Below are 14,893 nucleotides of genomic sequence, written 5' to 3'. Positions count from 1 at the left end.
AGCCCACACGTGAGAGGGTCTCCTGATCAACCTACATGGCAATTTGGAGGAATTTACCTGTGCACAGCTGGGGGATTCTGGTGATATGACACAGTGAAATCTGTAACAGCCATAAATCCAGCAGAATCTATTTGACATCAAGATTACGACATGCCTCTTCCAGATCAGAAATAGCAAATTATTATTAAATTTTAATTTTAATCTCCTGAAAGTGAGGATTTGCTGAAACGAGTTTACTCCAAACTATCTGGAGCAGCCTGAAGTTTGGATGTGAAGCTTAAAGAAAGGTCTCAGGAAGGCCGGCAGAAACAGATGGAAAAAAAGTCTGGAGTTTTATGTTTAAGTGAAAAAACTCTACCTAACTATTTTCAGACTCGCAATGTGGAAGGCACGTCATGAAGTGCAGGATGGGTCTTGGCTTCCCTAAAAAATTCTTACTGCGACCAGAGAACACTCCAGAGTGGTAAGAAAACGAACACAGGAAAACTAATGGGACACTGTCTGTTCTTTATGTTGCCCACAAACGTGTTACTGAGAGTTATAGGAACCCTACCCCTCAGTGTGATTTATGAGAAATTTTCATGCAGATGGCAAAACAGTGGGTGAAACAGATACTTTCCCCTTCTAGGTAGTTGAAGGAAAAATCAAACACTTTATTTGATTATGATTGAGTAGTGGATATTACAGCAAACAAATAAGATTTCTGAACTACGTGTGTAAAAGGTTGCCCTGTGTGAAGAGTGTAAATGCAGGAAAGGAAGAACTGTTTTGATGGCAGCTGTGTGTTTGAGACTGTTACAAAAAAGGAAGAATTATTACAGGATGAGGAAGAAAGAGGGCCCAGGCAGTCAGGGAAGCAGAATAGCAAAGAAATGGAGGAGCAAGGGGAAAGGCAGAAACAGACTCTGCGTGGACCAGGATAAACTAAAACCAGCTACTCTAGTTTAACAGATCCTTCAGCCGAAATGGATAGTATTCTGGAAAATATACCAGGTTCAGTCTTGTTTTCCACAGTAACTGGATGCTGGCAAGTAAAAAAGGATAGAAAGGTCAGGAATAAAAGTATTTTCACAGCAGGATAAAAATTGTGGCAACTGAAGTGATGGCTTTGGGCTTATGCAACACATCTGCCATGTTTGCAAGGGTAATGGGGGCAGTATTTTACAGCATCCTTCTGCTCATTTCCTGTATTCAAAGAAAATTCTGGTGCTTGCTAAAACCTTTGAACAAGAACTGTACACTTACAAATAGTCTGTGATCAGCTAAGGGATAACAGTGTGAAATCAAGCCCACAGACACAGGCTTTTGCTTCAGCAAGAGATAATTTATTTTGGGCAGAGAATCTGTGAAGAAAGAATTTCAACCATCACTAAAGAGAGTTAAAGGCTATACTGCACTGGCCTGCTTGCTGGATACTCACAAATATTTGTAATCTTGTAAGATTCTGTCTCTGTTAGGGACAGATTATTTACGGGTTTTCAATATTGCAAAACCACTGCATAGTTTAGGGGAGAAAATGATGCCATTGCAGTGAGCAGCAAAGATCTATTTCAGCTGGAAAATCCTCCTTTGATAGCTTTTGCTTTGATCTAAAATCACTTTTAAAATGCCTTTCACTGTCAACAAAACTAGTCTCTTCTGATCAGGGGTTCTCTTGACACAACGCTCCAGGCTTTTGCAAAGTCGTAGTTTATTACATCAGGAAGTACTGTATGACCTCCAAAGGAATCCCCGATCGTTGGTAAATCTGCATGACATCATTGTTTGTAGGCGGGCAAACTCTGGCGTTCACCACAGAATACGCAATTGTCACGTTGTTTATGGAAGTCTGGTTTATGGGAGCTTAAACTGCTAGAAATTAGTGCGGCTGCAATCCCACCCTCCATCTTGCCATGGATCTGTTTCCCTGCTGTACTGGCACTGGCCCTTGTGTGTGTGGGCAGTCGAGTTGTTTTGCTGTGCTGATCTGAGAAAAAAAACAGTAACTCTCTTTGTTGGGCTCAATTTTGAGAACCTTGAGCTAACCCACTGCTCATCTGCAGAAACACCAGTAACAGTGCGAGGGGTCAGGAACACAGAAACACGGTGTGGGGGGAAGGAGCTACTACGTTTTATTCCGAAGTTGCAAAGGACTAAAGGTATCCATGTAGGCAATTAAGGTATCTTTGCAATAAGTTGCTGATGTGGGTCAGTAAATTAACACATTCTATTGCGATCTCATAAACCTGGCTCATCACATCCGTGAAGAGATGACAGTCTTCTCACTTTCATAATTTACCAAACTGTGAGAGCTCCTGGCTCTCCCACTGCGAAAATGAACACACGGCCAAAAAAAAAAAAAAAAAAAAAAAGGTGGATACCAAGTGAAAAAAATGTTTAGCAAAAAACCCTGTGTGGTTGGGAAATGCAGCCATATAAGAAGCCTTTGCAGTATCACAGTAAAGCTTTGGTTGCTAAAACCTCGAATTAAAAATGTAATATTGCATACACGATGGGAAAACCCAAGGAATGTTTTTACAGCTATCAGCTCTTTGAACCAGATACAAATGATACATTAGCTATTTTGTTGTAGTTTTCAATGCTGAATGAGGTCTTGTATTTGCAAGCCCTATGGGCAACTCCAGGGACTGCCTGTGGGGCAAAATGAAACCTTGATACAGAAAACTGATGCATGAATATGAAGCCTGCACGACAAATAAAAAAAAAATCTCTATTTCCCCTTTCTATAAGAATATTTCATGTCAAGCCTATGAAGAGCACACTGCTTGGATGTGCCCGTGCCTCTGACCACGGCAGAATCAGGCAATCACTTGATCACTTGTTTGTAGCCATGAGCTACATCCTGCAGGGGCTGGACTGCTCTGACCTGCTCAGCTGCCACAAAGCTCTGCAGCAAAGGACACCCTCGGAAACGACATCTTCAGCAAAAACTAGGTTACAAAGGAGCAACGCTTAAACCAAGAGCTCATTTTGAAGTAGTTTCTGTACTGTAAGCTCTAGAGGAGGAGGCCTAGGTTTCTTTCTAATCCTATGAGGGAGGAAAAAGTCTGGAACCCTGAAGTGGATAAACTTTGGAAGGGAACCTATGAAATAAGGATCTGAATGAAACAGGGCTGCCCAGGGAAGTGCAAGAATGCATAGAATTGTGCCGCTGGACATAACCACTTATTTGTAAGGACACAACCGCTGACGTGCAGACGGAGGTGGCACTTCTGAATTCTCAGCAACAGAAGATGTAATAACGGAAACTGGCAGAGATGGTTTCTCCGCCAAACAAGCCACTCCAGCCCACTTCACAGAAACCACAGTCATTCCTTCACTGAAAGAAGACCCTTCCAGGAGATTTGGAAAACAGCTTCTCCGCACAATGTTCTCCTTTAGCTTAGGGTAAATGAGGGAGCAGGTAAATGGTTAAGAGAACGTCAACAATAGGAGGCACACATTAAACCACAGGCCATAAGTAAAACTGCGCAAGGATGTGTGACAGAAGGTTTTCACCTCGTCAGTTGACTTGAGAACCAAGAAACAGCGCTAGTGGTGGTAGATGGAGTCTGATTATGTGCCAGGATGTGAACTTAGTCTGGGTTTACTCACATCCAGCAGCCAGCTGTTGCTGGCAGGGAGGCCTCGCTCTCCTTCTGGCATCTTTATGAGCATATAGCAAGTCTGTTTAGAGCGTTAAACCAGTAGGAAAATTATAAAAAAATGGGAAATAGCTTTCTGCTGGGTCAGCCTTGCTGATGTTGCTCACCTTACGACAAGATGAACGGCACTGCTTGTACAGGACAGTACAGAGCATGACCCCGCCTGGAGAAGAGTAGCGAGACCACCATTTCCAGGCTGCTGTTGGACTGGCTGTGCGTGAACTACCTTTTGGAAGAGATGTAAGAGGCAGGAACACCATGAATCGATACAAAGAAGACACGAAGAAACCCCTGACACATTCACAGGAGCCTGCATGGACACCTAGGGAGTGCTGTTTGAGAGCAGTACTCTCTGGAAAATGCTTGAAATACACACAAGGAAAATATTGCCTATTTTTTGCTGTGTTGAGATGTACGATTTTGCTAGCAGCCTGAGTACACTAATAGGCCTTAATAATCCTGGCTGGCCTCACCTAGGGCCTTCATTCACACTCCCTGCCTATAGGCCCAGGAGCCCCACTTGGGCTCAGCCCCGGACCTTCGGTCCCTGCCTGAGGTGTGCTGTAGAAGGACTGGTCTTCAGCTCAGCTTAATCTTGGACCTGCCTGCTGATCACTAGACTCTGTCTGTTCGTGGCTGCCCTCACCAGATGTGATTCTGACCTGTAGATGGGCTTGACCTTGAATCTGCTTTGTTACCACAAACTCCCCTGATGATCTGGACTGTCAGCAGAACCTTCTAGACCTTGCCCAGGTGCTGTGGGGCTGGACACTAGCTGGTGAGTCCCCTGCCCTGTTGACCACGCTGCTGTGCGTGGCTCCCCATCCTTCGGGGAGCAGCCAGCCCTTGCTGTGCCCTGGGAGTTAGCTCAGACAAACCCTGAAGGCCCAGGTCTGAGCTTAAAGGGGGCTTCTGGCCCCCATGGACAGGGAAAGTGGCCAAGGTCTGTTAGTATCCCTGGGCCCTGAGCACTTGGTTCCTCAGCCCTGTCACCAACGTCCTTTTAACCAAGGCAACTGGGAAACTCTGAAACAACTGAAATGAAAAGAGAAGTACTTAATGTAAGCAATATTTAAATAACAACACTCGATACAGGCATTTTAAGCAAGATTGTAACGCTGCAGTCGGGGTAATGCGTGGGTAGTGCACTGTGGTTGCTCACACTTGAGCCAGGCTAATGTAGGTACAGAGATAAAAGGTGGCAACTATGCGAGTCAAGTCACAAACACCTCAGACAGCACTTTTGTTACTCCCAGATCCTGTTTGTTTCTGAGCTATAAGGGTGTTTATTGCTAATGGCTGACATGTTTTACACAGTTGTGGTTGTAAGTTCCTCGCTAGTACATCTAAGCTAGAAATGACTAGCGTAGGAGATGTGGCTTTTGGACTCTGGCATTTAATGGAGAGCCTCCTGAACGCGCTCAAGGGAGTGAACAGATCCCAAAGTCAGAGGATGCCACCTTCCCAAGGCCCTTCTTATCAAGGCACTTTTGCTGTTCTGGGGGAAGGAATTGAATGTACACGATACAGTTCTAGAAGTAACTAAACAACAGCACGTAAAAGATGATTTACAAATCTAATTTATATTTTTTTCCTTATTCATGATCTAATCATTTCTAAGGCTGAGCAGCGTTCATACTAAACAGTACATAGGCTGCCGGATCCCCTTGAAGTGAGGACTCCCGCAGCCGGCCTCAGGCGAGTACAGGTCGGTGTTGCCACCTAGTGGCACCTGACAGCAGTACTGTCACTCGTCAATTGGATTTTCAAGTCAGGGAAGACACAAATCACAACCGGTATTTAAGACACCTTTTATTATTTAGGCGGTCCTTATCCATAGAATCAAGTTTTTACTGCCAACAGCAGATAATCCACCCAATGCATTCCCACGGTTCGATTACGCTGAGTTCCTTGGCTTGTGCAACAGTTGGGAGGCCAACCTCACCTGCTTATTGAGGTGCTCGGGAAGTCTTTGAAGGGCTCCTCTTTTCTTCAGCAGGTGCACACACAGCCCTGTTGGCTTCACTTGTATTTAGCAGCCGGAGCCACCACTTTTTGGTTGGGTTCGAGTGATACAACCTGTTGATGCTTGTGCATGCTGGTGGCCTTGGATGGATTTGGCAGCCTCTTGGTGTACGGAGTTTATCTGTTCTTGTGAATTTGACAGGTCTACTGGTCTCCAAAGGTTATCAGCTCTTGGGGGATTTTCACACACTGTCTCGCAGCATGTACTATTTATTTCATCAGCCTGCTTTTTGGTAACAGTTCTCCCTCCACACCCATAGGTAGGTACCTTTACAACTCATCCACACAAACTCACACAAAAGGGGCTCTTATAACAACTTGGCCTATAAAATATATAATAATATACACTTTATAATATATAATATTTATATTATTATATAAACTATACACTATATTTATATTATTATATAAAGTATATAATAATATACACAGAATACTAAGATTTATTTTAAAAAGTTACCCAAACGTAATATATCTGTGCTGGAGAAATTAAGACCACTACAATCAGTCCCCTATTTGTGAAAGGTTGAACAGCCACTGTCCAAAATGTCAAAAATCTTATGGTCTTACCTGGTTAGTATATGGAAATGCCCCTGGAATCTCACCAAGTCTTTACATATTTCAGCAGTGTCTGAAACATAAAAGTGGGTAACTGAGCCTAAGTATATGCAATTTCTCTCTTTGTGTCTGACAAGAAAACGTAATTCTCATCATACAATATGTCAAGTGCCATCTTTCTGAGTTGGCATGAGGAGGCTTCTTAATTGCTGTGAAACCTCAGTGTGTAGGAGACTATACATTCAGCCCTGGTGGCTGGGTCTGGCAGACTGTAAAATGAGGAGTAATAAACCTGGGCAAACAATGGGGTAATACCTAAGCCTACAACTTCAACATGACAACTGCCCCGCTGTCTCCCCAACACATAAAAAACCCAATCCAACTGGAGAAATTCTGTGGAATTTTGCAAATATATTAGAAAAGATATGAATAAAAAGAAGTATATAAACTAAGTACAAAAACTCACTTTACTTTTTTTTTTTTTTTAAAAAATAATTAATTAGATTACCACATGATAATACCGTTGTATGACTAAGTGATTTTTTTAGCCACTGGATCCACAGGAGCACACAACACAGTCGAAGAGAAGCAACTAAGAACATCTATACAGGGTCGAATGCAAATTTTAAGCGCATGAGTAAAAAATACCCAAAGGGGGTCTTTCATGGAAGCAGCAGCTTGTTTTGTACAGCATGTAACGTTCCTGTGAATTGCAAGTAAAAAGCAAGCTGCGACAAACACTCGAGAGTGTTTTGCATAAACAGAAGCTACAAGCATTTGAAACTGGAGCAGGAAAGTCAAATATTAAAAACAGTTAGTGAGCTATTTTCCGTAAAGGTTAAGAACAAACACGTCATAGACTGGAATTTTCCCACCTTGGAGACTTCTTGCATAGCTAACGGTAAACTTCATTTTCTAGACAGCCCTGCTTGGAAAAGCTATTTGGAGTACTCTTTCAAAACCAGTCATGTCACTCTTCTCGATTGTGCTATGAAAAGTGTACTTCCCAAAGCTTTTAAAAAGAAATCATGTGGAAGGGCTACTGCAGATGCTGGAGGCCTTGCTTTGCTGCAGACTACGCAACAGATGCGGAAGGCAATAGGGTGCTAAGTAATTTGGAACAGCACTGTGACTGTTTTGCAGCTGTTTCACAACATGAAAAAGGGGAGCTTAGAGCTTAAATCTTCTATGTTGGACCATAATTTAGATACTGAATTTCAGAGTAATCAGGCAGTCATGGAAAGAGTTCAGACATATAGTTATTCTTCACAAAATGGTGCCTTATTGGAAACAAAGTATGGATGGAAAAGAGGTCTCAGAGGTCTTTCTAAATGTGGTATATGTGAGCAGCAATAACCCATTTGCTCAGCTTAATTGTTGACTTATGCAAAAAGATCTTGATAACAGCTACTGAGCTTTTTACTGGAATGAAAAAGCTTTTATTGCTCATTCTGCCTACTGGGCCAGGGTTTCATCTATTTCTCTGGATAAAATGCTCACAATATTCCCTTTGTGAGCAATCACCAGGTAAAATGGCTGATTTGGAGCTCTCAATTTTTTAAGTCTGCCATCTCAAGGACTGTTTTGGAATCTTTTAGCAGTATGAGCTAAGTTACAGCTCAGCAGCTGAGAATCTGAACGTCTTGCATAGACGGTCAGAAATGTGTGCACTGACAGTAACTAAATTGAGTGGCTTCATTAGTGCAATTTTCAATATGAAATACACAAACACTGCTGAATTTGAAATGGCTAAATTAAAAAACAGATTTTTCCCATAAGCTACTCTTGCTCTGACAGCTCCACTGGTGCCTCTTACCACTGCAGATGTTGAGAAGTTTTTCTCTCTCAAATACAGCCTGGGGCATTTAGGAAAACACACTTGCTATTTGCAACAGGGTTCAGAACCAAAGAAAATTAACTGCAAGTAGAAAGCTTCCTGCCCCGTACCCTTCTGTTTCACTGTCTGGCTCCTGCAGCACCTTATCCTTTTGTGGGCTCTCCACATCATCTTCCACAACAGGTCTAGAGTCCATGTGCCTCTATGTGCCTGTGCCAGGGCCACGGGGACTCCAGCCTGGCAAAAGACGGGAAGGAGAGCGCATCCTGCCCCTTGCACACGAGGCACAGGCTGGCTCCCCTCTGGAGACTACGAAGGCGGCAGGTGGGACACAGACAGGACCTCAGCAACGGCTGCACCACTTCACGCCCCTCCCGAGCCTCTGAAATACCGGGAGTGCCTGGGAGGCCCTGAGGCAGCGCAGTACATTGTAAACACGGCCCTCGGGCACGTCCAGAGCGATCGCTGACGCGTGTCGCGGCCCTGCCCGCCTTCTCTTCTGCGAGCTGCGGTGTCACGCGAGGACAGGAGGCAGCGAGGCCCCTGCGGGCCGCCGGCAGCCCCTTGTGTAGCGCCCGGCGGGGAAGGAAGAGGTCCCGTCAGCCTCCCCAGGGGCCCCGCTGCCTCCACCGCCTGCCTGCCGGCCTGCCTGCCTTCCCCGCCCGTGGCGGCCGTCAACCCCCGCCTCGCCTCGCCCCGCGCCGCCTCACGCAGCACGCGCACCGCGACCGCTCGGCGGGAAACGCGCGTGGCGCCCCCGCCCCGGCCCCTCTCGCGGAAGTATCGCGAGATCCGCGCGGGCCGGGCCCGCGAAAGAGGCGGGGCCGCGCGCTGTTTGGGGCGGTGGGGCCGCCCCCTACCCCCCCCCCGCCCTCACCGCCCCCCCCCCCACCCCCCCCCCCGCCCCGGCCCCCGGTGGCTCAGGCGCCCGCCGCGCACAAAATGGACACCGGCACCGGCACCGGCCCCAGCGGCGCCGCCCGCGCGGACGGCGAGGTGCCTTCCACCTCCGCCGCGGCGGCCTCTGCGCAGGAGCCCGGCGCCGAGGAGGTACCGCTCCGGGGTGCGGGCAGGGGGGGCCCTGCGGGCGGTGGAGCCTCCGGGGATGAGCGCGCCTGGCCCCGCCGCTCCCTCCTACAGCCGCCCTTCGGGCCGCGCCGCCCCGGCCCTGGGGCCGCTGGCAGCGCGCCGGCCCCGCTGCCGCAGTCCGTGAGGGCCCGGCTGGGCCGGAGCCGCGGCCCGGCCTGCGCGGCGGCCCTGCAGGCCGGCCCCTGCCCGGGCACACCACCCTCCTCGGCCCCGCCGCGCAGGCCGGACCCTCGGTCTGTCCTTCGGCATCGCCGTGGTGGCTGCCGCCATCCGTACGGCCCCTGTGGTGCCCCCTTCCCCAGCCCTGCAGCCCGGGCACGCCGGTACCGGCTGTTCAGCCCGTGCTGCCATGCCACGCAGCCGGCTCTGTCCGGTATCGACCCCCCGCCAGCCCCACAGCCTCTGCGCTCCCGCAGGGCCCCCTCCTCTAGTGCCCCCTGCCCCCAGGTACGGCTGTCCCGGAGCGGGCTGGGGTCTGTGGGCGCGGGGCTCGGCGGGAGCCGGGTGCTCCGCAGGGGCGAGGGCCCTCCTGGGGGTGTCGTGGGGGCGGCTCGGAGAGTTGGCGGCTGAACCGGTCTGTCCCAGCCCTCACGCTTCGGGGCTTCAGGCTTCCCTCTGCCCAGCTAAAATGCAACCGTGATGCGGAATAAACCCCTCAAAAGAGCACGTATGGCTGTCGGCCTCGTCCCTTTATTTTTTTTTTTTTTGGAAGAAAGAGGACAGGCTAAGACACAAAGAATGTAAAAAGTGGTGTATTCGGGTATCCTTGGAAACTGAACAAGATTTAACCTGAAGAATGAATCTTACAAAAACTTAGTAAGAATAATCACCATGAGTCATATATTTGTGATCTTGGAGACAATTGGAGAAATACTGATATTAGTGCAATCAAAATTTTGATTCCAGTTGATGGAAGTGCATTTTTGCCTGAAAAGATTGCTTGATTCTTTATTTCATTACTGATATATACAAACAGCTACGAGATACAGAACAGTGTAATTCCGATCATCCCCTGATTGATTGGGGAAAAAGTTGTAAGGTCTCTTTCTGTATTGGATACAACTTACTCTGCAAAATTTTATGCGTGTCAGCTAATAAAAAGTTGGTACTAACTGTTTAGAGAATGCCTGCCTGGAGAAACCGTTTGAAAGCAGTGTATGGTTTTGAATATTCTCAACACTGTGCTACTTTGCCATGCTGGTCAGTATGTTTCTTAAAGGAAAAATAAAAAAGATTTTGCTATTTGAGTTTTTATTTAGTGTGGAATTTCACTTCACATTGGGCCACAGGTCTGTTACATAGCTACAGGGTTACTTATGTGATTTGCATAATAATGATGTATACTAAAACCTGTTGTGATCTGTTCCTCTCTCACTGTTTTACTTCACTGTAATCTCATTGTAGTACCGAAACAGTGTCTTAATGGCTATTTGGAGTGTATTTCCACTTTGTATACGGGAGTTAAACACAAAAATCCTTCTAATTAGTCTTAATGCATCTGTTTAAAGTTCTCAGTAGCACAGGTTCCAAGAGTAAAGTCGACTAAAGCAGCAGCAGTTCTTATTCCCCATCACTTATTTAGGTTTTCACGTGGCTTACCCGATTTAGCACTAACTATTGCACTTACTAGATAGATAGAAATCTCTTTCAGTTTGGAGTTAGTAACTGTTTAGGCTAACTAGTAGAGATTTCATAAGGGGAAGTATTTTTGGATCCTTGGAATACACAGGGTCTGTTATTTTTGAAACGGCTGCATGGTCGTGTTTTTCATAAGGTGTTTAAATTACACTTGTTTTCAGAGGACTCTTATCTGGGGTTTAATGGAAACCTTTTCTGGGGTAGAGGCAGATCGTTACCAGCTAGCTCCGAGTTAAAAACGAAAGTTTTTTTTTTTTTTTTTTTTTTTTTTGCTTGTTAGTTGATTGTTGGCACTGAGGCTTCTGCTGATCCTCCTGTTTTGTCAGCAGATGCATTGTGTACAGTTGCTAGGGTAAAACTCAGACTTGTTGAAATATTTTGTGGTTCTGTGTCGTATTAGGTGTGCGATCCAGTTGTTAGTAAGAGAGATGTATTGCTACTAGTATCAAAATTTAGTGATTGACAAGGTCTAGATTTTTATAACTTGGAACATTATGTAGAAGAAAGTTTGGATATGAGGCTTGTTCCTACAACCCATGTAGCTCCACTGGCACTGAATAGTATTTTAGTGAAACTACAGAATATTCTTTCCCTTGTAAGTTGTGAGGAAGAGAAAGGGTATTGGAACGGATGTGTCTTAAGTTGTTTGTCTCCCTCATCAGCTTTTGACAGTCTCATGGTCATTATTTCTCATGTTTTGGGACCATCAATGTTAGACAGAAACACTGCAATGAGGAGTGGCGGGGTAGGGAAACTATGTTTTGTCTTGAAGGGTGAGGTGTAGGGTGTGATTTTTATAGTGCTGTGGCTGCAGTAACTTTACATGTCAGTCCATTTACTGCTTTAACTCTGAGCATGCTATTCACAAATACTTATTTCTGAATAGATTTGATTTGTATGCCACCATAAGTTTTCTTCTTCTGGGGGAATATGAGTAACAACAGAACTGGCATTAAAGCCATCTGCCTTGGGGCTCAGAAAGGTAGTATTGTGTCACGTATTACTTGGAGAACTTGCAGTTAAGAGGGATTCTCATAATATCGAGTTGTTCTGCTTTGTTCAGGAGAAACTTCATACTTACCTGAGGCAGACAGACAACTTTGTTCCAGTGGGACATAGCTATGTAATTTTTTCTAGGGCAAGTGAGGGACACATCTGAAACAGCCTGCTGTCAATTTTTTCGTCTAAGGAGGAGTATTTTGTCCCTTCAATAACAAGGATTGAGCCTGATATTAGCACTGGCAGTCTCTCTTACTGGAGTGTACATTATATAGTAATATAATGGAGGTGTGGATATACACATATACCTGACCTCCTCTGTGGCATGTTGGTGTAAGAGTCCTCTCTAATATTGCTTTCTGAGATGAGCTGATGACCTAGATGATTGAAGAAGCTGTAAGGGAATAGACCATTTCTAATGCTACCTATTTGCCACCTAATAATTTGGCCTTGCAAAGCCAAACTCCTGTGTTTATAAAACCATTAAGTTGTCAAACAACTTCATTATATGCTTAGTACTGTTCACCTTTGCAGAGAATGACACCTTTTGAAGTTTTGCCCCAAAGACAATCTCTGACTTCAGAAAATATTCCTCCCATTTCCATGATTGTGCTTGAAGTTAGAGAGTAAGTTGGAAGTAACAGTTCTGAAATTTAAGTGTAATGTTGCTTGACAGGCTTTTACATATTTAGTCCCGTTTTGGTCTGGTTTTGCTACTTGACCCTGAATAGTTTAGATTAATTATTATTTCATATTAATGTATTTCTAGTAGGCTGATATTTAAAGCATTTGTCAGATTAAGGCCCTGCTCTGTTACATTTTGTATAGACAGGTACATTGGCAGATACTTTCAGATTATTCAGTGCTTTTCAAAAATATTTTTATAATTTAATGCATCTCAAAAAATATTTGTGGTTTTTTTTTTTTTCAGGATGTGTGTAAAAAGACATGCTTCAAAGACCTAATTAGGAAAAAAAATCCACCAAACATTTCTGCCACGATTCTCTTTTAACAAGATATTTTGCCAGTATCTTGGGTTTTGCCAGCTTTTTTTTTTTTAATAGCAATGTAGCAGTAGAAACCTGCTTTGAGCTTGGCAATTGAAGATAAAAACAGATCTCATAAACTACAAAAGTCAACCATTTTTGTTACAGTTTCTTAAATTTCATTCATTTATAGTAAATAAGGTAGTTCTTTGTTAACTGACTAAGAGCATACCATGCAGTGGTTGCTGTGTGGATTGGTTTTGGTTGTTTAGTTTGTGTCTTTTCCTAGGTATATGGCTAAGTGTTGTTAAACCTGTCTTTCCAAATGAACTTGTGACTATTCATCTAGAAGTGAAAACAAAGAAAGAAAACCCAACCGAAGTGCAAGTGCCAGAAATTTACAGTTAGGAATTTTACATTTGGAAATCACGTTGAATTTTTTAAAGTATCTTTTCAAGATACTAAGTTTACTTATGCATTTAAAGCAAGATCTCTGTGAAACATTGAATTTCATCCTCTTTCAGTACTTTCTTCAATGCTTTCAAATTGGATCCTCTTTGTAGAGATAAACATGAGGATGAGACAAATCTTCAACTTAGGTTTCATCTGGTCATATCTCCTCTTTAGGTTCATCATGGATCTCAGGTTCAGCTTTGAGTGGAATAATATGATTAATTCAGTCGCTTCATTTTGAAATAATTATTTCAGAGAAGTAGCATGCTTATCTTGTAGTGTATAAGTTTGTTCAGTTTGGTATCTTCTTGCTTTAGTAAATAAAGAAGCTGAGATTTCTAAAATGTTTAAAATTTGAATTCCAGAAAAATGATCCCCCGTTTCAACTCAAACTTCCACCGAAGGCAGCTAGACCTGAAAAAGAAGTTGACCCAGAATATGAAGAGAAGATGGTAAGTGTTTTCATGACAAAACATACTGCAGCTTTTTATGATGTTTGTTTGTTTGAACTAGATAAACGCAGTTACAAGGAGTTACTGCAGACTGGATGTGTCAGAAAAGAGAAACAAATCCAGATTCATCTACGTGGCTGGTCCAGTGTGGTGTTTCTCACAGTGGCTAGCAGTAGGTATTTAGTGAAGAATATGAGAACAGAGGAAGTAGATAGTGACAGTTGTTAAATACTGCCCCACTCTTCCAAGTATTTTTGTCTGCATGATTTCTGGGGTTGGAGGCTCTGGTTTTTATACTCAGTAGGTGTCAGTGGATTTTTGTGGTGATGTTATTTTTTGCCCCAGGGATTTGTGTGCTTGCTTTTTTTCCCCTCATTTAGGTTTAGTTACCCACACCCTCTGGTGGTAAGGGTGGCAATCTATTGGATTGCATTTTACATTTACAACTCTCCCCTTTTGGCTTTGAGTCTGCCTCTGCTAGTTTTATTTGATGACCCCTTGAGTCATGTCAGAGGCATCCTTAAGCTATGTCTTAAATAAGAAATAATGAAGCTGCTGGTTTCTCATATAAAAACATAAAGGTTTTAAATGTGGGTGTGTCCCATAATGTATGTGCCATAACAATGCAGAAGAGGATCTGCTCATGTCACAAATGAAGGGAGCTTGTCATGCTGGAGAGGAGAGGTAACAGGGTAACTTCTGTATTACAAATAGTCAGAAACCAGGAGGACATTACAAGACTTGTTCTTGAAGGACACATGTTATAAGTTCTTGGTTGAAGCTGGTATCTGTATTGTGCTGCATTTTTCTTAAAAGTTTTAACGTTAAATGGGTGTATAATGATTATGGTAGAGTCTGGAATGATTGGCTGCCATAGAAGCCAGGGAAGAGTATCGCTGGTAGACGTAGAAAAATTGATACCTACTTGTATGAATACTTAATTTTTAGCCGAAGACAAGACACACGAGTAAATCTGTTCATTGAAAATGAGTTCAGTAAATTACTGAGCTTGATTTCACAGTAATACATGGTAAATTTATAGCTAACATCTTAAATTAGAATGTTAGTTCAGTTGTTCTAAGAGGCAAAGGGAATAGGTCTCAAAAAAATCTGCCTTTCATCACTTGGCAGTTGTGAGCTGGACCCTTACTATGTGCCAAGGCATGCTGCTTACACCCAGCCAGTGATCTTGTAGGCAAAAGAGTATGTTGT

At 44.1% G+C, this 14,893-nt stretch overlaps 1 protein-coding gene across 1 annotated transcript in view; it reads left to right on the top strand.

The window, feature by feature from the left end:
- The first annotated feature begins 9,006 nt into the window (after positions 1-9,006).
- Positions 9,007-14,893, top strand: part of SMARCA1 (SNF2 related chromatin remodeling ATPase 1) — a 36,004-nt gene continuing 30,117 nt past the window's right edge. The window contains exons 1-2 of the mRNA XM_086470509.1: positions 9,007-9,114; positions 13,595-13,681. Of these exons, the coding sequence (XP_086326635.1) occupies positions 9,007-9,114; positions 13,595-13,681 (195 nt within the window). The remainder of the gene's footprint in view (positions 9,115-13,594; positions 13,682-14,893) is intronic.

Source organism: Leptosomus discolor, chromosome 9 (assembly GCF_034619465.1).
Source record: "Leptosomus discolor isolate bLepDis1 chromosome 9, bLepDis1.hap2, whole genome shotgun sequence".
Taxonomy (NCBI): Eukaryota; Metazoa; Chordata; class Aves; order Leptosomiformes; family Leptosomidae; genus Leptosomus; species Leptosomus discolor.
Note: the sequence above shows the minus strand (reverse complement) of the source record. Positions and strands in the feature narration are given on the sequence as shown.